The following is a 20,540-nucleotide window of genomic DNA, read 5'->3' as shown; positions in this document are numbered from 1 at the left end:
CTAATCAAAACCTTTATTCGACTTTATTGTTAATCAAACTTTATTAAGCATCAACAAACTATTCAGTAACATTTTTGATAAGCAAAAACGAGCATCAACATAAGTCAGCAAATCCTTTAACACTTTGAATAATTCAGCAATGCAAGTCAATCAGTCAGCTGTCACCGTTAAGACACCCTTGTCAGCCTACCTAACTCAAATTAGCATCAGCATATGGGTCTTCTAGCGAAAACAATTTAGACAAAAATCATTATTTTGGAAAAATCTATCTAAAGGGAGTTAAACAATGTCAAACAGCGCAGTTGGTACCTAGAAAAAAAGCACATGTTAGTCACATTGGTATAGCTACCTATCCAAGATAGATCAGCAACGAGTCAGTCTTTGTCTCCAGGTCGTCAGTCATCAGCAAGTGTCAGGCTCACAGAAAGCAAGCCCAAATATCAGCACTCCAGACAGCGTCTCCTGACGTCATCAACTTTCGCCTCTCCGCTCTAAATTTCCTTCCCTTGTCATGACTTTTTATTAGGGTCTCTCAGTCCGTCCCACTAATTGCAAATTGGTCAACCTTATCAGAGGTTATGACTCTAACCTATAGTTTTTGTTTAACACATATTCGCGTCAGTTCAAACTTCAAGTTCCATTAGTTTGATTAGCCCTTCTGGCGATGAGAACATCATCCGGCTCTTCAGGTAACAAAATTGTTGCTCACAGTCTTTCAGTCAGTGCTTCCATTGTTCAAGTCCTGGGAAAGTACGTTTAGCCTACACTACACATAATTGTATCAATTTGTCCTCATCATCTCATGTCCACCAGTACATTTGCAGAATTTTCTATCAGAGCTCCGTCTGAACTCTGTACAGTTCAAGGTCCTTTTCTCCAGTTTCAGTCTTCGGCAGCTCATCGCATCTCCACGTTTAAGCAAGCAAGGCCCAGTGAAGACCAGGCCTCTAGCTGGGCTTAGTTAAAAACATGAATTATCATAAAACATAGATTACACATTCAAATATGACATATTAGTACAAATTTTAATATATGTTTTATTTATTTAGCATTTTGTTAATACACATGGGGCCATATGTACCAAAGCATTTTCCCATTGACACAGAATGGGTAAAACCCTTTGATACATCTGGCCCATGGTGACCACTCCCCGTGGGCACATTTTACTCACACATGTTATTTTCAAATATTAGTTTGTTTTATCAATATTTCTCATTAGTATTCATACGCAAATCATTAGAAATTTCTCATATTAGCATATCTGCTCAAACACTAATGATGTGTTTGCGTGTCAGTGATGCCCGTTTTTCGAGGGGGTTTCTTTTCTGTTTTGGCAACCAGAGTTTTCAGGATGGTGTCCCAGTCGGTATGTGTATCTCTACCCCCATTAATTCTTTCCTCCTGTATTATGAGGGCTTCTTTCTGTGGTGGCCTTTCTTTCTTTTCAGGTCCTAGGGGGGAATATTTTGATGGATGGTGCCTCAGTTATGTTCTATTTCATTTCTATTCTGCGTTTGACTACTTGAAGAACCAGAGCTACAAACTTATTTGTGGGTTTTGCTATTCGGGTCAGTCTATATGTCCTAGTAGGCCTTATTTTGAGGGGTACCCAGGTGTCTTTCTTTTATTTCAAAGTGTAGAGATTTTACTGTTTTCCAGTATTGTACTATTTCTGTGCCTTCCCACAGCATGTGACAAACATCCGCGGTTAGTTGGGTGTTTGTACAAAATATTGTTTTAAAAATATTGGGAGACAGAGTATTGGAAATTAAATAGCATGACACAAAAATATTGTGATGCACAAATATCGTTAACTAGAATATCATTTTTTGAGGTAATATAGTTTTAAATAGTATTGATGTTTTTAATATCATCTTCACTAATGGAGTGGTTACAAATATAGTGTTTTGATTATTTTAATGTATTTTAGTTGATACAATAATGCTATGTGTTACTATTGTTTCAATAAACATTGATTTTAAAACAAAAAATTTAATTTGAAGTAACATATTTTAAATAGTAATTTATGGTGTTGTAGTGGGCTGTTGAGTTTGTGGAGAGGGCAGGGTGGGCAGTTAATTAGGTAAGAATTATTTAGTACGTTATATTTATTTATATGATTCATATTTATTGTGCAAATTAAGTAATACAGATTTAGTTTTGTTATATGTTATTTGTAGGCTGTTAGGTTTGTAGGGGTGTAAGGTGGAAATTTAATGAAGTAATAATTAACTAACAATTAATGACGAATTATTAATTAAATAGTAAATTGATTTTTAATTATGTATATTATGGAATACTTATTTATTTTAATTGCAGGCTGCTAGATTTGTAGGGACGTAAGGTGGGAAGTTGAGTGATAATTAACAATTTATTAGTAAATGTTAATTATTTAATTGAATTTTAATAATGTAAAATGTAAAATATGAAATACTGATTTATTTTACTATTTTTCTATTTTAGTTGCTGGATGATAGGTTTTTAGGGGTATTGGGTGGGAAATTAATTAACTAATTATTAATTAACTATTAATTATTACTTGTAGCTTAATTATTTGAAATGTAAATATGCAAATTGTGGAATACTTATATAATTTCATTTTATTTCAGTTGTGGGATGCTAGGCTTGATGGGATCTAGGGTGATACAGTAGTTAAGTAATAATTAATTATTATTAATTTAATTAATATATTTTAAATATGTAATCATGGAATAGTTACTTTTCTAGTTATATTTTAGGTGTAGACTACTAGATTTGTAGAGGTTCTAGGTGATAAGTTATTAATTTAATAATTAAATAGCAATTATTTATTGTCGAATAGTAATTATGTAAACTGATTAATTGCTTTGACTTTTTATACATATATAGAGTATGTTAATTAATATTTTTCATTAAGAGTTTAATATTTTTCTACATTCATGTGGTTACTCATATATGTAATCTGTTTGAGGTGAAGTATTTTCCCTACTCTTGCTTAGACTGCAGGTGGAAAAGTAAAATTAGCCTTGCCACAGTTCAATATTTTCCCAACTGTTGTGCTATTTGGAGTAGGAATAGTAAATGTCATCCCTTCAAAACCCAACAATTTCCATACTGTTGCAGAGACTACAGTACGAACAGTAAATTTAACCCCACCGAAATTGAACGCTATCCCTACTTTTGCTGAGACTTGAGAGGGAGTAGTAAATTTTACCCCTCCAAAGGGAAACACTTTCCCTACAGTTGCACTGACTGAAGAGGTAATAGTAAATTTCACTTCTCTGAAACACAAAGCCTTCCCTACTGTGCACTGACTGGAGTAGGAATCGTGAATGTAACTCCTCTGAAGTCCAACACTTTGGGGCTGATTAAGAGTTTGGTAGACGGAAGCACTAGTCCCCCAAACTCCGGATGGGATGGTCGCCGCCATTCGGTCGACTTTCCCATCGGCCCCATTTCGACTTTCCCACTGGGTTGACTGGCCGAAAACCAAGGTTTCTGTCCGTCAGCTCAGTGGGAAAGGGGTGGCAGCATTGTCGCCGGCCGGAATGCTGCCACACACAGGGGGCACAGGGGGCAATAGCACCCTCGAAAGGGCCACTGTTTGCACTGCAGCAAGTGCAAATTTTGAGGGTGCTAGGCAGGGGCACACTGCAGTGCCCATGCCACAGGCATGGGCAGTACAGGGGCCCCACTGTGGCCCCCTGCAGCTGTTCTCTGCCAGCCTTTTCATGGCAGTTGCACTGCCATGAAAAAGCTGGCGGAGAACAAGTGTAAACAGCAGGGCGGAGTTGACTTCCGCACTGCCGTGGCTGATTGCAACCTGCACCACCATCAGCCCATCCAGACCTGAGATCCTGGCGCAGATGGCGGTAGGTTGGCGGGTCTGGCTGCCAACCTTGTAATGTGGAGGTTGGACAGCCACAGATGCGGTGGACTGGCAGCCTCCGCAAGGCTGGCAATCTTTGAACCGCCAGCCTCGTAATCTGGTCTTTGTCTACTGTTGCACTGTCGGAATAGTACATTTAATATTCTTAGATTCCAATATTTTTGATACTATTAGTTAAATACATTTTATAGTATTAATTGTTTTATTTGTTATATATCACATAATTTGTTTTATTTTAAAATTTATTTTAATGTTTATAGCATTTTTTGTAAATTTGTTTTTTTGATTTTTATTATTTTACCTATTGCCTACATTAATATATTTTTCCTATATTTTTTATTCCATATATATATATATATATATATATATTACATTATGTTCATTTTCCTAATATTTTTAAGTTATTACAAAGAATATATATTAATTTATATATTTTCATATTAATACAGTTACAAAAACTATCCCAATATTTATGGCATTTTGGCGCAGGGCAGTGTAGCAAGTCACCCCACTGCACAGCCCTGCATCAAAGGGAAAGGGCAGGAGGACACTGCATCTGTGGAATACTGTGCATTCATGTCTTTTCCCACTGCACTGGTGCTGTTTCGGCAATCTAGGACCAAGGCAGGCACCTTTGCATGGTGCTAGGGTGCCTGCATTGCATGCAGGATTGTTTTTGTGCAGGAAGGGGCACCTTCCTGCACAAAAACAATCCGGGAAGGCCTTTTCCTATTTCTATTTGTGGTACACAATGTAGCACACATAGAAAGAAGAGCAAACAAGGGAAATAGTGATATTTCTCATTCTTGTGCCTCAACTGGAAGGCATAAGGTTTAGCTGTTTCCCTAGGTTTACAAGGTCTTGTAAATTTGGGGATGCATCAAAATCCATGAGTGTTGCATGGGAACCCCACCGCAATACCCAGGGAATGCCTCCCTAACGTAGAGAAAGACAACACAGCGATTTTAACTGCCTTGCCTTAATCCATATCAATGAGGCCATTCAGAGTCACGCAAAGTAGGTTTGCGTGGCCTCATAAATATAATGTAAAGGTTTGCGCTGCCGTTGCATCACAAAAAGTGATGCAACAGTGGCATAAGGGGCTCATAAATATGCCTCTTAATATACTGTAAAATATATATTTATTAATTGTAACAAACACATACACTATATATATATGAATATCCATATATATAGCTATATATATAGATATATATATATATTTGTACATATTCATATATATAAATGTTTATACACAAACACATACGTATATATTTATATATAGTATTAATTACTAGTGGAATATATTTAATTTACATAGTATTACATTTATATATAAAAAATATTTAACATTTACTACTTTAAACTCTATATTAAAAAATCTATATTTTTGTCTATTTTTTATGATAGTAGTGTCAACAATATTTTTTCGATATTTTTGTACTTGCCAACGTTTTGTAGTAAACTATATTTTTGCCGTAACATTTTTGTTAACGTTATTGTTTACCATGATATTGTGTCAGTGATCAGCTAGTTTGTCACAACTAGGAGTGTGCGACATTTGCGACATTTGCATAATTTACTTTGGCATAATTACACAAACAATTGGCAAAATCAAGAAGATCATGTGTAATGGCACAAAATACAAATCGTCATTTTTTCATTATATTTTAGGACGAAATGAGTCCTTGCATTAATTTTAGATGTGCTAATGCATTTCGCTCTAAAACGCTTCTTTAAAAGCATCATGAACAATAGATGCTCTTGTTATGTTGTTCACGTGTTTCAGCTGTATTTTTTACCTTGAATGGTGTATAGTTACATAAAGTGGCATAATGACGTGATTTGGTTAGTTTTGCATAACAAGCGTAACTTGAAAATCCTGAAATTACACAAATTATTAAAATTTTACCGAGGCCTCGTCACAAAAACGCACGGTCTAGTGCACTGGGGAATATACAATCTATTTTTGGGAGAGATATATCTGATGCAAATAATTTAATTGGGTGAATTTAAATTCAGGGATTCTGGATACCGTTTTTGTGCATTCTAGACTGTTCGTCCATTCAATATTGATGAGTTCCTTATCTAATTTGTAATCCCATTTTACTTTTAATGTCATGGTATCGGATAAAGTGTGGTTAATTCAGAGGTGTACAGGGATGTTATGGCCCATCTACTCTCTCTAAATGCCAGTAGGAAGTCTAGCACTTAGGATTTGGATGGTTCATTTGTTTCATCTCGCAAGGTTTACTTTTTGGCCCTCATCAGCGCTCTGTGGGTAATGAACAGACCTGTCCCGATATTGTACATATCTCTCACTGTTTCAAAAGTGTGAATAAGACCGTTTTCGTACAAGTCACCTGCCTTCCTGAAGTTAGTATCTGTTCCCAGGCGGCTATTGTGTGTTTGCGCCAATTTACAGAATCTCTAGCCACAATAAATGTGTATTGTAGTGTACTCTGGTGAACCCAGTACCATATTAGTCAGTCAAATTTCGTATCGTTGAAACAATGCCTCTCTGCGCTTAATAATCGTGAGTAGGAAGATGCCAGTTTCATGTACCCTAGAATTGCCTCGTGTAATGTGTTATTAGTCAGTCTAGATTTTCAATCTTCTTTTTCTGAATCCTTGCTATCTTCAAGTCTTCTCTTAGGTCGCTGTACCTTAGCTGCCAAATAACAGCTCTCACAGTTGGAAGCCACTTTCATACAAGCCTCTCTGGATCTCCCCATTGCAATTGTTTTACTTTACATGCCCTCATGTTGATAGTTAAGCGTTTAGTTCTTTGAAGTATTGTTTCTGTATTGTCATTGGTAGTGTCATTAGAGAACTGTTATTTTATCAGTCGCTAACCTGCCAGTGGTGAGAGTGGTAGCTTGCACTAAAATGGGATTGCCTGTCTAATAAGAGTCAAAAGGTAAAGGGAGGGTATATTGTAGGAACAAATGGTCAAATGAAACAATTATATGGTGAGAATCTAATAACACTCATCACTGTGCTGCGGTTGCCTGTCATCCGCCTTTCATACTTATGATTTATTAGCCCCCCCAGGTATTTACGTGTCTCCCTTTCCCATTTAAAAGAAATCTATGGTGGTTGTATCATATTTGTTTCCTGTAGAAGAGGCGTGACCAAGACGGCGACAGAGGCTCCATTAATGCCCGGCCTAATCTGTCAGTATCCTGGGTCTACTAGACCAAGGGTGTGACACCCCCACACACACATTTCGCGATGATAACTACCCCCACCACTGCTTCTGGTACTAGGAGGTGGGCACAAAACTTCTTCCTGTGATCGGGGGATCCCTACCAGGTAGCAGAAGCGGTGTGACCTTGGGTGCGGGGCTATGCATTGGAGGCCCAGAGATAGAGTGGAGGGTCCTGCTGCCTGCCCTAGCAGTTAATTGACCCCGGTGCCGCTCCTGCACATGGCTGCCAGGTGTGGGGATTCGGACTGGGCCAAGGTACTGAGTCTGGGCCTTTGTCTACTGGGCCTACGCTACTGGTTTAGAGCCGTGGGGAGGGAGGACTAGACCCCCGAATGGAGGTACTCCTCCTGGTGGGGGACCAGTCCGCTTGGATTGTCCAGCTCAGAGTTGGGACCTGTGTGGGGTATGTCCCCATCCTAGAGAATTGTGGCTCGGGCCTGAGTGGTAGAACCTCTAAACTGTGAACTGATGTAGAGGGGGAGGGTTGTGCTGTGCAGCCCCCCTTGGTGACTGCAGCTTGGACCTGGGGTGGCTCTGTTTGGGCTGGTGCTCTGGAGGTGCCTGGCATCATTCGCTGGTCAGGAAGGGGCTCCTGTGCATACTTCCTGCTTCTTAGTGCAACCCTGTCTAGGGGTAACCGAGCCCTGAGGTGCACTGCAACAGTGGTGAAACCCAGAAAATACAAACATTCTGTTCCAGCCAGGGAGCAGCCCCTAACCTAGAATGAGGCACCGACAGAGGGGAATGGTGTTCTGAGCCACCTCAAAGTCACCCTTGGTAAATACACTACCCAATTTTAGTGAATTCTGCAATCTACTCTGGATACCAAAACAGCGCTCGAAACCAAGATCTACACAATGCCCCTGGAAGTTGAGTTGCTTCTTGTGGACCACCGCATGCTTGTGGAATGGATGGATATCACTTAGTTCTGACTATGATACACCCTACGATGTAAAGGAGATATCACCTCCTTGCAGCACGGAACAACAAATGCTGAGGGTTGCTCTTGGTGCAACAATGTGCAATTCATTGGATTCCTAGCGTGCCTCGAAGATTCCAACATGGAACATCTCCTCGCACAGCGGCTGATGGAGACACTGTTGACTGGTAGGGTCCCAAAATATTTTTCTATCAAACATGCTCACCATACTCCTACCATTTGGGGTGGGGACTTCAGTTTCAACCTATATGTAGATAAGGACCAACCGACCCCACCCACCTCTGGAGGGGGCGGCTTGTTGCAGAAATGCAAAACATCTGCAGGACTGCCAGACACATCATGGGGTATGTGATGTTTGGCACCTCCAACACTGAGAGGGTCCCGTTCCCTTGTCCCCACTCACCTAGGTCTCTTTCTCTACAGCTCATGACTTGATTCTCTGATACACCAGACTGAATACCTGGCGTGCGCAATCACCACCTGCTATTGTTCTAATTTTGATGGGGCTGTGATTGTCCCAGCATTTCAATGTGGAAATTGCGGACTGGTTTGCTTCTTGACCCCCTGTTCAGGGAGGACCTAGCCGAGCACCAGACATGATATTTTGAACACAGTGCTGGCTTGGGGTCTAACCAAGAAACAGAATGGGTTGCTCATCACATAGTGGTGAGAGGGCACTGCATTGCAACAACATGGGGGTTGAGGCAGACACTGCACAGGGTATATACTAGCCAAAGAAAAGGAGCTAGGGCAACTGGAAACAGATCAGCTGCAAATTCCTAGTAGGATTGAACATTTACTCCAGTTATTGAGGGAACTCCGGGAACTGGAAACATGCCTTGTGCATCTCGATTACATTCTTTACCTTACCAGACTTCTGGGAGAAGGTGATTGAGAGGGTAGGCTGCTACCGTGGCTGACACGAGATGAGCAATCAAGTCCCCGGGGCCCAATATGGGTGAATGGTGGCACGATTCTCAATACCCAAGAAAATGTTAACACTCCCTTTGTGGCTTTCATAGCTCCCTCTATGCTGCTGAGATGGGCCCTTCCAACTGTGTCTCACACAATTACCTCAGAGGGATACCGCTGCCCAAACCCAACATGCTATTATGTGCTGATCTAGATGTTCCCCTTTAACTGGAAGAGATCTGTGTGGCTATCTCAAAAATGGTATCATATATATTTGGAAGGACGAGGAGAATTTTGGTCCAGTACAGGAGAATTTTGGTCAAGTATACACTCTTCTCAAATATAGAGCAATATAATCAGGAGTATACTGATCTGAGCTTAACTAGACAAAGCCTCGCAGTGGAGTCTATGTGTGGTCACTTGAAGCATGGGCTCTTAGGAGCAAGTGCCCTCACCCACCTGAAGGTGGCATGCTTCATCACTGGATTACCTCCACGTTGGGGTGGCACTGCAATGTCCAATGGGCCCTGCAAGAGGGTTATTTTCCGAAGATCTTTTAATCTCCAATGAAGGACTGGAGTGGTGGACGTATGTCCTGTCAGTGAGTGAGAAGATTTGAATGAAAAAGTGGGATAAAATCAACTAAAGACCAGGAAGGACTATCTGTTTCATAGGGTTCAGAGTCTATGTTGAAATAAAAACAGAGTAAGAGGCTGTAGGATATAATGGTCCAAATCTAATAAGTGCATGGGATTTTCGTCTTGTGTAAGATCAAGTAGGTTTACATAGATCTTAGTTACTGGTCAACGTGTTTCATGCCAAAGTGTGTCAAAAAATGATCATTTGGCATTTCATCAGGACCTGTATGCTTATCTACCTAATATTCTATGTGGGAGAGGCGTTAAAGTGTGCATATGAACATCCTCACCCTTGTGAGTGGTCAGAAAATCCTGCACCATATATGAAGAATGAGCGCACTCACGTCATTGCATGTATGCTTTCTCTCTAAACAGTGACCCTCCAAAACATTGGGACGGTCCCCTGGGATGGCGAGGACGTGACTCAGGTTCAGCTGTCACATAGGCTCTCATTAATCTAATGAGACTACTGGATTTAAGTGGCAGAAGTACCTGCAGTGTGGGAGACTGAGTCTTAACCAACTACAGGTGATACCTGTCGCCCCAATCTGGGTTTTGCACTGGCTAACTAGCAGTGCCTCATCTCTACCCAAGAACAGGGATGATTGGGCAGCCGAGCGCATGACACAATTGACCCCTCAGGGAAATCTTGGTCATTCAGATCTCATCTGTTTCTCTCAGTTACATTAGTCTTACATATACAAGGACAAGCAGGGGCAGTATATGTTTAAATAAGGTTTTAATGAAGCAACTGCATCTTAGATAAAAGAATATGTACTGCAATAATCAGGACGATAACGCTTGACAGGATCAAAATTGTGACAAGGAGAGTAAAGCATAGAAATAACGCTACCATATTGTCACTAGAGACAATAGACTAATTCCTACCAAAGCTATGTAAGCTCTAGTTCTGCCCTTCAGGTTCCCCTGGGAAGACATCATCCCCCATACCTGAGCAAAGGCCTGAAGTCTGTCTGCATAAGCAGCTGTAGCAAAGCATTCAGCAATCAGCATACAGTCGTGGTCATCTGGCTGGAATCTCCCTCTAACGTGTATGGGACAGGGAAGTATTTTTATAATAGAACAGCTGATGTTCTGAGAAAATGTCCCTACGTAAGGATGTGTATGTTTCTATGAATACCAGAGACAAAGCATCACCACGTTTTACCGGCAACCTATCTTACTGTAGCCTTGGGAGAAGCACAGAGAGAAAGAAATGTCTTGTTTAAGAACACAGTGCTGGCCTAGGCAAAGAACAGCTAGATTGAGAGGAATAAACAAGACCGCAAATGTGGCTATTGCTAAAATAATAATGAAGCTGAATAAAATATATATCTAGGTTAAAGTGCACGGCAGTAGGCCTAGTGTGCTAAAATAACGTGCATGGAGCTATAACTAAAATGGCTACACAACAAAGCGGACACTTGTGCTCCATGACACATAGACATATTAACCTACCCCTGCCTTTGTGCCTGGAGGAGCACTTGCTCCTATGAGCGCATGCTCCAAGTGACCACACACGGACTCCACTGTGAGTCGTGCCTAGTTAAGAATGGAACAGCGCACTCCAGAATTCATATCTCAGAAATCCTGTCTCTATTGGGTCGGGTGGCTATATCAAAGATGTTGGTGCTACCCTGTTTTTTATATTTTTTTTCAGCCCACTCACTTGTATCCTGTAGAGCTTAAATCACTACTGATGGAATTGATACAGGGCCTGGGCACATGAAGAATCTCCCTAGAAAAACTGAATAGCCCACTACAGGAGGGCTGGAAGCGCCAAATGTTGAGCTCTATTTCACTGCTGCTAAGCTACAGTGGCCCCTGAGGTGGCTTGGGACGCATCTATTTGGCTAGAGGACTGATGCCAAGCACCTTCTGTCACGAACTCACATATACACTTGGCTTTCGACCCCCGGACCCAGCTCACCAGGTGAATCATCCCAGGTGAGGATTGCCAGGTGCATTTGGCAGAAATATGTTTGGGGGTGAGAGGCCACTCTCCCATATTTGCCTCTAATACCGTATGGCAGACGCTGACCCTCCAGGACATTATCAAACACCATGATGTGGCATGCTGGAAGGAGTCAGGGGGGACACGCGGTTGGGGATCTATATAAAGAGAGCACGGGTTCACCCCTCCTCGGAGATGACGCTGTTCACCAACACGTAGATTTGTTACATGTCTGTATGCAGCCCTCCTGAGGCATAGAGAGAAGCCGGATACCAAATTTGTGCAAATGCCACATAGCAATGGCATGGAAATTGCTCGTGCCATTGGATGTGGCGGTCTGGCTCCATACTGTGCTACAATAGGCAAAAGCTGAGACGGCAGTAATGACAGAGGCCCGAAGGGGAGGGTTGGCTGAGCTTGAGCTCACAACTTGGGACATATGCATACAGAAATTAGAGGCAAATACTTAGGAGGGGAATAATGATGCCATGTCCCCGTAGATACATGAGCGCACAGTCATATAGATGCAGAACCTGCAAGAGGGGTGGGCTGGGTTGGCTACCGAGTTGGAGGCATGCGCCAGAACCCCATGCCACAACATATACCAGGTTTGAAATATCGAACAGGATTGAATAGACTACGGTTAACTGCATGATGTGGACGCAGTGAAGCCGGGGGAGACCCAAAAGACTGAATATATATGGTGTTGAAGGATATTGTACTCTATTAATGGAATGCCAGGAGTGTAATGGCGGTCACGTGAGTGGCGGGTAGTGGGGCTCTGATAATGTTGTTTATAAGATGTTGGTTAAAATGCTAATAAAGAAATGTGAAAAAATCTGTTTCCTGTAACTGCACTGGGAAAAGGGATGATATTCGGAAGTTATCCTTGAGCCCTTACGTTTGCCTGTAGTCTTCAGTATGGTCTTTTTCTATGGTAAGCTGTTTTCTGGGTCCTTTAGGTACAGAAGTGCATTTCTGGGGCATACTTAATAGTAACAGATTCTTGCAGTGTAGGCATCTAGTGAAAATGTGAGGGTAAGAAGTAGTTGCCCATGCCTGCTTTCTTCAAGGTGTAGGAAGCTTTATGAACTAGGTATAACGAATTGAAGTCAATCCTCTGCTCTGTGATGTGCCAGTACAGGCTCCTTCGGGCATCTGAGACATACTTGATCAACTCTCTGGAGATGAATACTCATCCTTAGTCATAGATGTTGGACTCGCTGCAACTTGGCTAATGCATAGGCTAGCGCAGTGGTCTGTTCCTCTTTGGAGGGATAAGGTAGGGCCCTTCTTAGGAGATGTAAGCGAGAGAAACAGGACCTTTTTACAGCTTTAGCATGTACATTACGGAAAGGAAAGTGATCAATGATGACTCGCGTTCATTTTATTTTGGTTATGAGTGTTAAAGTGTCGACCAGGCTAAACAGTCACGAAAAGAAAGAAGAGGCCTCCTGTTAAACAGGAATAGAGATGTGGACCAGGGGGACACTACACTACAAAAACAAATATAACTCTGCATTCCCCAGAATACTCAAAATTGCTAGTAGGTCTACAATAAAGTGTATCAAAGTGAAAACATATTGAGCCACAGATTGGATATACAAATTGAGCTTTTATTGATTTAAACAAAAAACGTTTCTTTCAAATGTTAAATAGCTTTTGTCTGTCATAGTCAATAGTTCATATAAACATCAGAGCCTTACCCCTCTCCACTTCACGAACAGTACCCTAACAAACTTCTCCACCTTCATATTCTCAAACTCACATGCACAAAAATGATTAGAACCTCATTGTACTCTTCTACCTCTCTCATTTATACCACATCCATGCTGTAATTTCTTAATATCCCTCACCAAACTAAAACCAAGAAAGAGGACGAAAGTCCTTGGCCCAGCAAATAACACAATAGATACATGCTCAACACTAAATTATTCAGTAATACATTTCCTTCAATAATTATATCTTCTATTTTATTAACTCTACAAATGATCTTCTTCTCAATACTTTAGAAGAAGATCATTGTGTTCATTTCCATTAATGAAAGGCATAAACAGCTTCGCTAGATTTCCAGTATTGTGCGGAAACACGATTCAGTGTGAGACCCCACCTCAGTCATACACGTTCCTCAGGGCACACTACATATATTCCACATTGCAAAATAATTGATGAATCACTCAATTAACTTATCACCAATCAATAAAGCTATCATTGAAAACAAGATGCTGCCTACAATGTCCATTACCACCTCCTCCCTCTCACTATTGTTAATTGCAGTGCAAGGCAGTTGTGTCTGCGGCAGACTCGCAGTAATGTGATTACTCGTAAGTCATTTAAGCATGCCTTTGAAATAACAGATGTAAAATTGATTCAATGAACAGAATTCTGGCACTTCGTAGCTGCAATGCTTTTATAACGAGTTAACGAGAAAACAGAAAAGGGTTGGGATGGAAAAGGGGACAAAAGGATAAAAGGAGGATTTTCCCGATAAATGAACACATGGTTTTCTTCTCCATTGACACACATGTGCCGTCGACTCCTTTCTATTCACATGGATTTTATTTCTCACAACTTCCCTTGGGCTTTATCCACTGTTGATGCACATGGTACATTTTCATTTAGGCTCTGCCATTTTTTGTTAGAGGAGTTCACATTAACTTCTTTTCCATTACTTATATAAGGATTTCTCTTTAACAGTAATACATGATTTTTCCTCAGTGGCCAGGATGCAGGTGGTTTCCCGCAGTCTGAATGGTTTTTTTACTAGTGAACTCGTATTTGCCTTTTATTTTAGTAGTTTAATTAGTTTGTTTGCTCATATGATTATATGGACCTTCATATTAGCCCACAGTGTCAAGTCTGATAATCTTAAAAACCCATAACTTGCTGGAGTGATCCTAAATATCCTACTTAATAAAACGAAATATAATTGGCAATTTGATCTGTCAAAAAGTGAACACAACCAATAACCTCTGTAAAGTAGCCTTATAGCCTGCTGCAGAGGGCTATACTGGTTGTTAAAGGCCGTGAATGCGAATTATAGACTAAAGCCACAGGGGAGGGCCTATAACAAAGAAGAGAGTCTTTAACAACCTGCATAGCCTGAGGCAGAAGGGCTATAAGACTGTCAGAACATTCCACTCACTAAGGGTAGAATGTTTTAAATCTAAAAGGGAGCAACATGAAGACAAACGTAGGAATGTTAGAGCCCCAGGCTTATATCAGCCATTATAAGCCCAGAGCTATTCCATTTCCTTCACTGGGGCTCTCAACATTCCAATGTTCTATTAAAGACCTGCTCCAGTTAGGCTCAAACCCAGGGGTGGCTCCTCCATTAGGGCGGAGGAGCACTGCCCCCCACCAGCAGCGGAAGCTGCAAACCTTTGAAAAAAAAGGATAATAAACTTTGTTTATTATCCTTTTCTTTTAAAGGGGTGGGGCCCCGGGGGTGATGAGCAGCAAGAGGGAGTGCTCAGCACGTCCCCTCAGAGCGCATGTATGTTTGGCTGGCCAACTCAGACCGGCCAAACATACTTGCGCAGTAGGCTGGAGAGAGCCTGCACACACTCCTCGTCTGCCTGGGAGCATCCTGGCTGTGTGCTCCCAGCCAATCCTGATGCTGCTTTGTGCAGAGTCAGGATTGGCCACAGGGTAGGCTGGTAGCCTGTGCCTGCAGCAAGACGGGAGAGAAGCGGCACGGGCGCGGGGATGAACGAGGTAAATGCCTTATTTTTAAATTTTATTGTTTGTTTTTATTCCCCCCTGCGTGCCACCCCACCCCTTCCAAGCCCCACAAACCGTTCCTGCCTGGCCTTTAACACACAGCAGGCCTTTAATGGCTGGTATAGCCCAGCTACAGTGCCCATGAGGGTAAAATGTTATAATTAGAGAAACAAAGGCCGCTCCGAGACCCACTGGGTTGAAAGCCCCCTCTGCTCCTGAGCCTTTGTTCACAGCTCTTGCTGTGAATATTCTACAGTTGAAAGCTGTGCTCAGGGCCACTGCTCTTAGCTGTTGAAGATTCACAGCAAGAGCTGTAAAAGGTGGCTGAAGCCAGACACCGGTTCTCCCTTGCTTGGCTGAACTGCTTCTTGTAGTTCATGCGAGCTAGGGAGACCCAGGAGCTGAGCAAAATTCGCCCCTCCCTGCTTCAGAAGCCCTAGTGACACTGAGCTAATGGAGGCGGGAAGGGTGATGGCTACGTGTGTCCTCCTGCACGGCCTCTGCCTAATGTATTTTCAAGAGACAGAAGAATGAGAAAGGCGTAGGCTGTGTATTAAGACATTCATATGTTGAGGGCAGCGGAGCTTCACCAATTCATATAGGACACAGCTGCTCAATTGACTTCAATGTAGCTCTCAGCATTCCAATGTTTTAATCATTCTTACATATTGTATCATGAAATCAATTTGCCAACTAACAAACCCAATCAATATTAATGTATTTCCAAGTTACATTATAAAGAACACATTATAGAACATATGAACTGCTATTTCTGAATTCTTTACTCTGACAATGTCCCTTAATTTGTAGGCTATCGGTACAAAGTGTCTGTCACAGTCACTGGCAGTTCTAGTGTTGTTGGGTATTTCAACGTGGCTCTGTATGGGAATACCGGGAACACAATGCAGTACCAAATTTTCAAGTAAGTTTATTTCGCATTTAATACAGGATTGCTTAGCAGTGCGAAGGAAATGAAACCGATTTCTATAGATAGCTGAAACATACGTGAACACACCTGGAAGCACTTCCTGTAGTAAAGAGAACATATCTGGAGTATTCTAGATCAAAGCGATAAAAAGCACCCTAAAGCTTCTTCAGATCGTATTGTAGTTTTTTTTCTTCTCAGAACATAGTTAAATCATCCAGCATTGTAAATGATATTCAACACCCGCTTTGATTTCATTTATGTTTAATATATCACTCAAATGCTGGTTACCTATGAATTCTCTACCACCACGGAGATTCCTTTACAGACCCTAAAGATGCTATCACATTTTGACCTGAAAAAAGAAAGAGGTGACACTATTTTTTGCAATGATTTTCTGTATTATATGGAAAAGGGATTTGTTTCAGGAGGAACATGACCATTTAGTGTAACGAAAAACATTTCTGTAATATTAAAAACTGAGGTTTTCATCTGGGACCTCCTATGACATCGCAGTATTTGGCAGCCTCTTAAGTTGCTTGCAGACGTCCGCTACTAAATTACCTCTACTAGTTGCACTTGTATTTTCCATGTTTGGAAGGAACAACATATCAATTCATGCTGGTTGCTAAAAATCCTTAAATCACCCTTGTTTTTCCTACACTTAAAAAGTCGAATAAGCATGTGGATGCAGCTTTCCTGTTCTCAGGGTTATGTTGTTCATGCATATTTTTTGGTGAACAGTTGTTCTCTTTCCTTCATTTATTGTAAGCACTGTAACAAGCAGAGCCCTCTGAGAGTAATGAGTTAAGATAACGGGGTATGCTAAGCCAGTGGTTTCTTATTGGTTGCTAATGGAAGAGAGATGTATGAGATAAGTGGCACATAAGTACCAGTTTTTTTCAGCTAAAGCAAATTCTTGTTTGTAGAGTCCGGTAATTATCCCTAGTGTGTCTTTTTTGTCCTATGATTATTTACATGAAAACCCTACTGCATATTAAAATGCTTAATGATTTAAAATCTGCATTCATGGCCAAGGGACAGAAACATTGTATTTGTCAAACAACATTTGGCTTATTGGTCAACTCACCCTAAGAGTGCTAGGTTTCTTTTTTGGTGTCTTACACCGTCACAACAGTAACCATCAATTGAGGAAGATAAAGATTGGTTTGAATTATTCTTTGTGGGCTAGTTCTGTGATGGATCACTTATTTTTTAGGTACCCAGTTATAAAGTAGATGAGGAATATCACATTTAAAATAACACACTTTCAGTTCCAATAATGAAGAAATGCAAGTGGCATCAGCTAAAAACATGTTGCTCTTTATTATTTCACATGTCTGCATATGGGTTGAATTATCCTATTGTCCATGAAGCAGTGACCGCTAAATGAGGTTATTTATGCTAGGCTCTTATTTCATTGAAAACAAATGTTTTATTGCTTCCTTAAATGATACCCAGTGTTATACGTTAACCCATTCGTAGTGGTACAGTATTCACATATAAACATTGACCATAAGATAAACACTTGTCAGTTCTTAATCAGAAAAATGTCTGGTTTAAAAATCCTAAAATATCTTGACAACCTTGATAAAGACAAATGTAGAAACCAAGAAAAATAAAACCAGTGTTGTCTGGTTTTCAAGGGTCTGGAATAGGCTCCTTAAATTGGTAGGTGCAGAAGTTATTTCTGACTTTGGTCTTAGATGAATGATGGTTTACTGACTCAGTCTACTTGGGTTAAGGTCAGTATTTTGGTGTTGCTCCACATAGAAGTATAGGTGGACCAGGCAGCATCGCTCAATTTCGAACTGCTGGTGCATAAGGCAACAGAGTGATTTTGAATGAATCAACCTGAAGGGAAGGTATGGGAATGTAGGGTCATTCAATGGCATATCAGTTTAAATGATTTCATCATGTTACAATGGTACTGATAGATAAAAAAAGAGTAAGCTTTTTTGGAGAGGTTGGTAAACTGTTCAGGGCAGTTGATAACCCATGGAGTGTGGACAAGGTAATGGGTGGCCTAAGAAACAAAAAGATATAACCAGTGAGGCCAAATGCTCCTTAATCCACCTACTTTTTCTGGGTGGAGAAAGCTTTAAGAACTGTAGCATGCTGGAAGCCATTTCTCAGGAAAGAGATCTGTTCTGCTTTCCTTCTTATCTCGTAATCAGAGCTTACAGAACATATCAAGAATGCACTTCTGAGTTCAAAGAAGACCTTTATTGTTGTTAATTCTTCCCCACCCACAAGTTCTTGAGGGACAAATTAATAGATTTCAAGCACAAAAGTAGTCACAGCATTAAAACAAAATATATTTCAGTTGCAATGTACACAGCAGGTTATATTTATAAGATATTGAATGCAAAGCAAAACAAATACTTCACCATGTGAGAAACTATTTACAGCTTCATCTTTCTTTGGGGACTGCAAGTTGATGACTCCGGTCAACTGCGAGAAAGAGATTATCTACCCACACGGGAGACTGGCAACTGGGACCAAGTTCCAGTCTGAAGTCAGGCAGATTCGATCTAATTCTCTGAAGCCCCGAGCCATCCGTTACAAAAGCGTGCCCCCTCCTCTCAGACTCGGGAAAACTACGCAAGCCTTTGGAGACTGGCCAGATCTCCTAGACTCCTCCTCTTCCCAAGCCTGAGCAGAAAGGAAAAACACCAAATGTACTCTCTCTTATCATCTCTAGTCTGGTATGAGAAAAACAGCTTGGTTCATCTTGTGGAAAAACACAGCTTGGAAAAATACAGCTTGGATTCTCAACTGCAATGTCTAACTCCACGTTAAAGGCAATAGGCAGCTAACCTAAATATCAAATATAATGTCTAGTGTCATGTCAAAGCCAATAGGCAGCTGAGCTGAATACAAAATGTAATATATAATATCATGTCAAAGCCAATAGGCAGCTGAGCTGAATACAAAATGCAATGTCTAATATCATGTCAAAGCCAATAGGCAGCTGAGCTGAATACAAAATGCAATGTCTAATATCATGTCAAAGCCAATAGGCAGCTGAACTGAATACAGCATGTCAAAGCCAATTGGCAGAATACGGAATGTAATGGCTAATGCAATGTCAAAGCCAATAGGCGGCTAAACTGAATACAGCATGTCAAAGCCAATAGGCAGAATACAGAATGTAATGGCTAATGCAATGTCAAAGCCAATAGGCGGCTAAATTGAATACAGAAAGTAATGGCTAATGCCATGTCAAAGCCAATAGGCGGCTAGGCTGAACAAAACATACAATGTGCTACTGGTGAACATTGAGCAACTAATATGCGCAATGGTGAAACACAAAGTCATTGGTCAAACAAAATGAATAGCATCACAAGATCTGATCTAGGGGGTATCTAATTCAATTACTTTAAAGATTCCAGATGGTGTAATTAAGTAGCATGGTACCAGGGTGATATTGTGAAAGATAGGAATATTCAGCTAGCAGGAAGTGTACATCTCACTGGTGAGACCTAACCAAATATACTGTGCCCAATTATAGAGCCACAAATCCAAAAGAATAAAGAAAGATCAGAGACAGCAAGCTGGAAAAAGGTCTTGTCAAGATCTGTGATGATGAGAGAGGCAAGGACTCAAAGGAATCAGTTTGCTAAATATGTCGAAATAGGTCACACAGTCCAAGCAGACATCGCTAATTAAAGGCACATTCAGGAATCCTTATAGTTGCTGATGCAGGTTATGGTGAATTAAAATGGATATTATATGAAGTTGGATTAGCGTCCATTTAAAACTTAATTTCCTGTAGGGGTGAGCAGTAATATATGACAGAAAAGTAAAAATGCCAAAGGGCTACATCTATTGCATAAGAGTTAAAAATATTCAAAAGCAGACATGCCTCTAGCAAAAAGGTCATATGATAAAAACTGCAATGAGAAGCTCAGTTGTAACATAAGGTGGCGCTTTATTTTCTCAAAATATTGCAAACTGCATAGAACTGCGTTCTTACTCGATTGGTAAACCAATGAAGACATTTCTAACATATCTAACGAGATTGAAAGATAAAGCAGAATTATAGTCTAACAACCTAATTTAAAGGCGGGAGGCAATGGAGAATCCTCTAAAATCAGATTCCCCATCTATACCCCAAGTAGGATTATCACCCCATAATGCAGGCATGGCCCTGGTGGAGAGTCCATTGGATCTCCTGTCAACACTGGCAAGAATCAAAGCAAATTCCACAAGACATTGCCGCACCTAAGGCACTAAGCCTAAAGTAACTGGTGGAGATAACTCCATGACAGTCTGCACAGAAATGCTAGAGGGGTTATATGAATGGGTAATGGTGAGTGAGTAACATGCTGGAAACATCTACTGTGATAGTCGAGAAGGTATTTTT

At 40.8% G+C, this 20,540-nt stretch overlaps 1 protein-coding gene across 1 annotated transcript in view; it reads left to right on the top strand.

The window, feature by feature from the left end:
• LOC138302034 (pancreatic triacylglycerol lipase-like) overlaps positions 1-20,540 on the top strand; it is a 200,033-nt gene that overhangs the window by 165,830 nt on the left and 13,663 nt on the right. Inside the window, exon 11 of the mRNA XM_069242448.1 lies at positions 16,057-16,168. Within this exon, the coding sequence (XP_069098549.1) occupies positions 16,057-16,168 (112 nt within the window). The remainder of the gene's footprint in view (positions 1-16,056; positions 16,169-20,540) is intronic.

The sequence above is a fragment of the Pleurodeles waltl genome, chromosome 6 (genome assembly GCF_031143425.1).
Source record: "Pleurodeles waltl isolate 20211129_DDA chromosome 6, aPleWal1.hap1.20221129, whole genome shotgun sequence".
Lineage (NCBI taxonomy): Eukaryota > Metazoa > Chordata > Amphibia > Caudata > Salamandridae > Pleurodeles > Pleurodeles waltl.
Note: the sequence above shows the minus strand (reverse complement) of the source record. Positions and strands in the feature narration are given on the sequence as shown.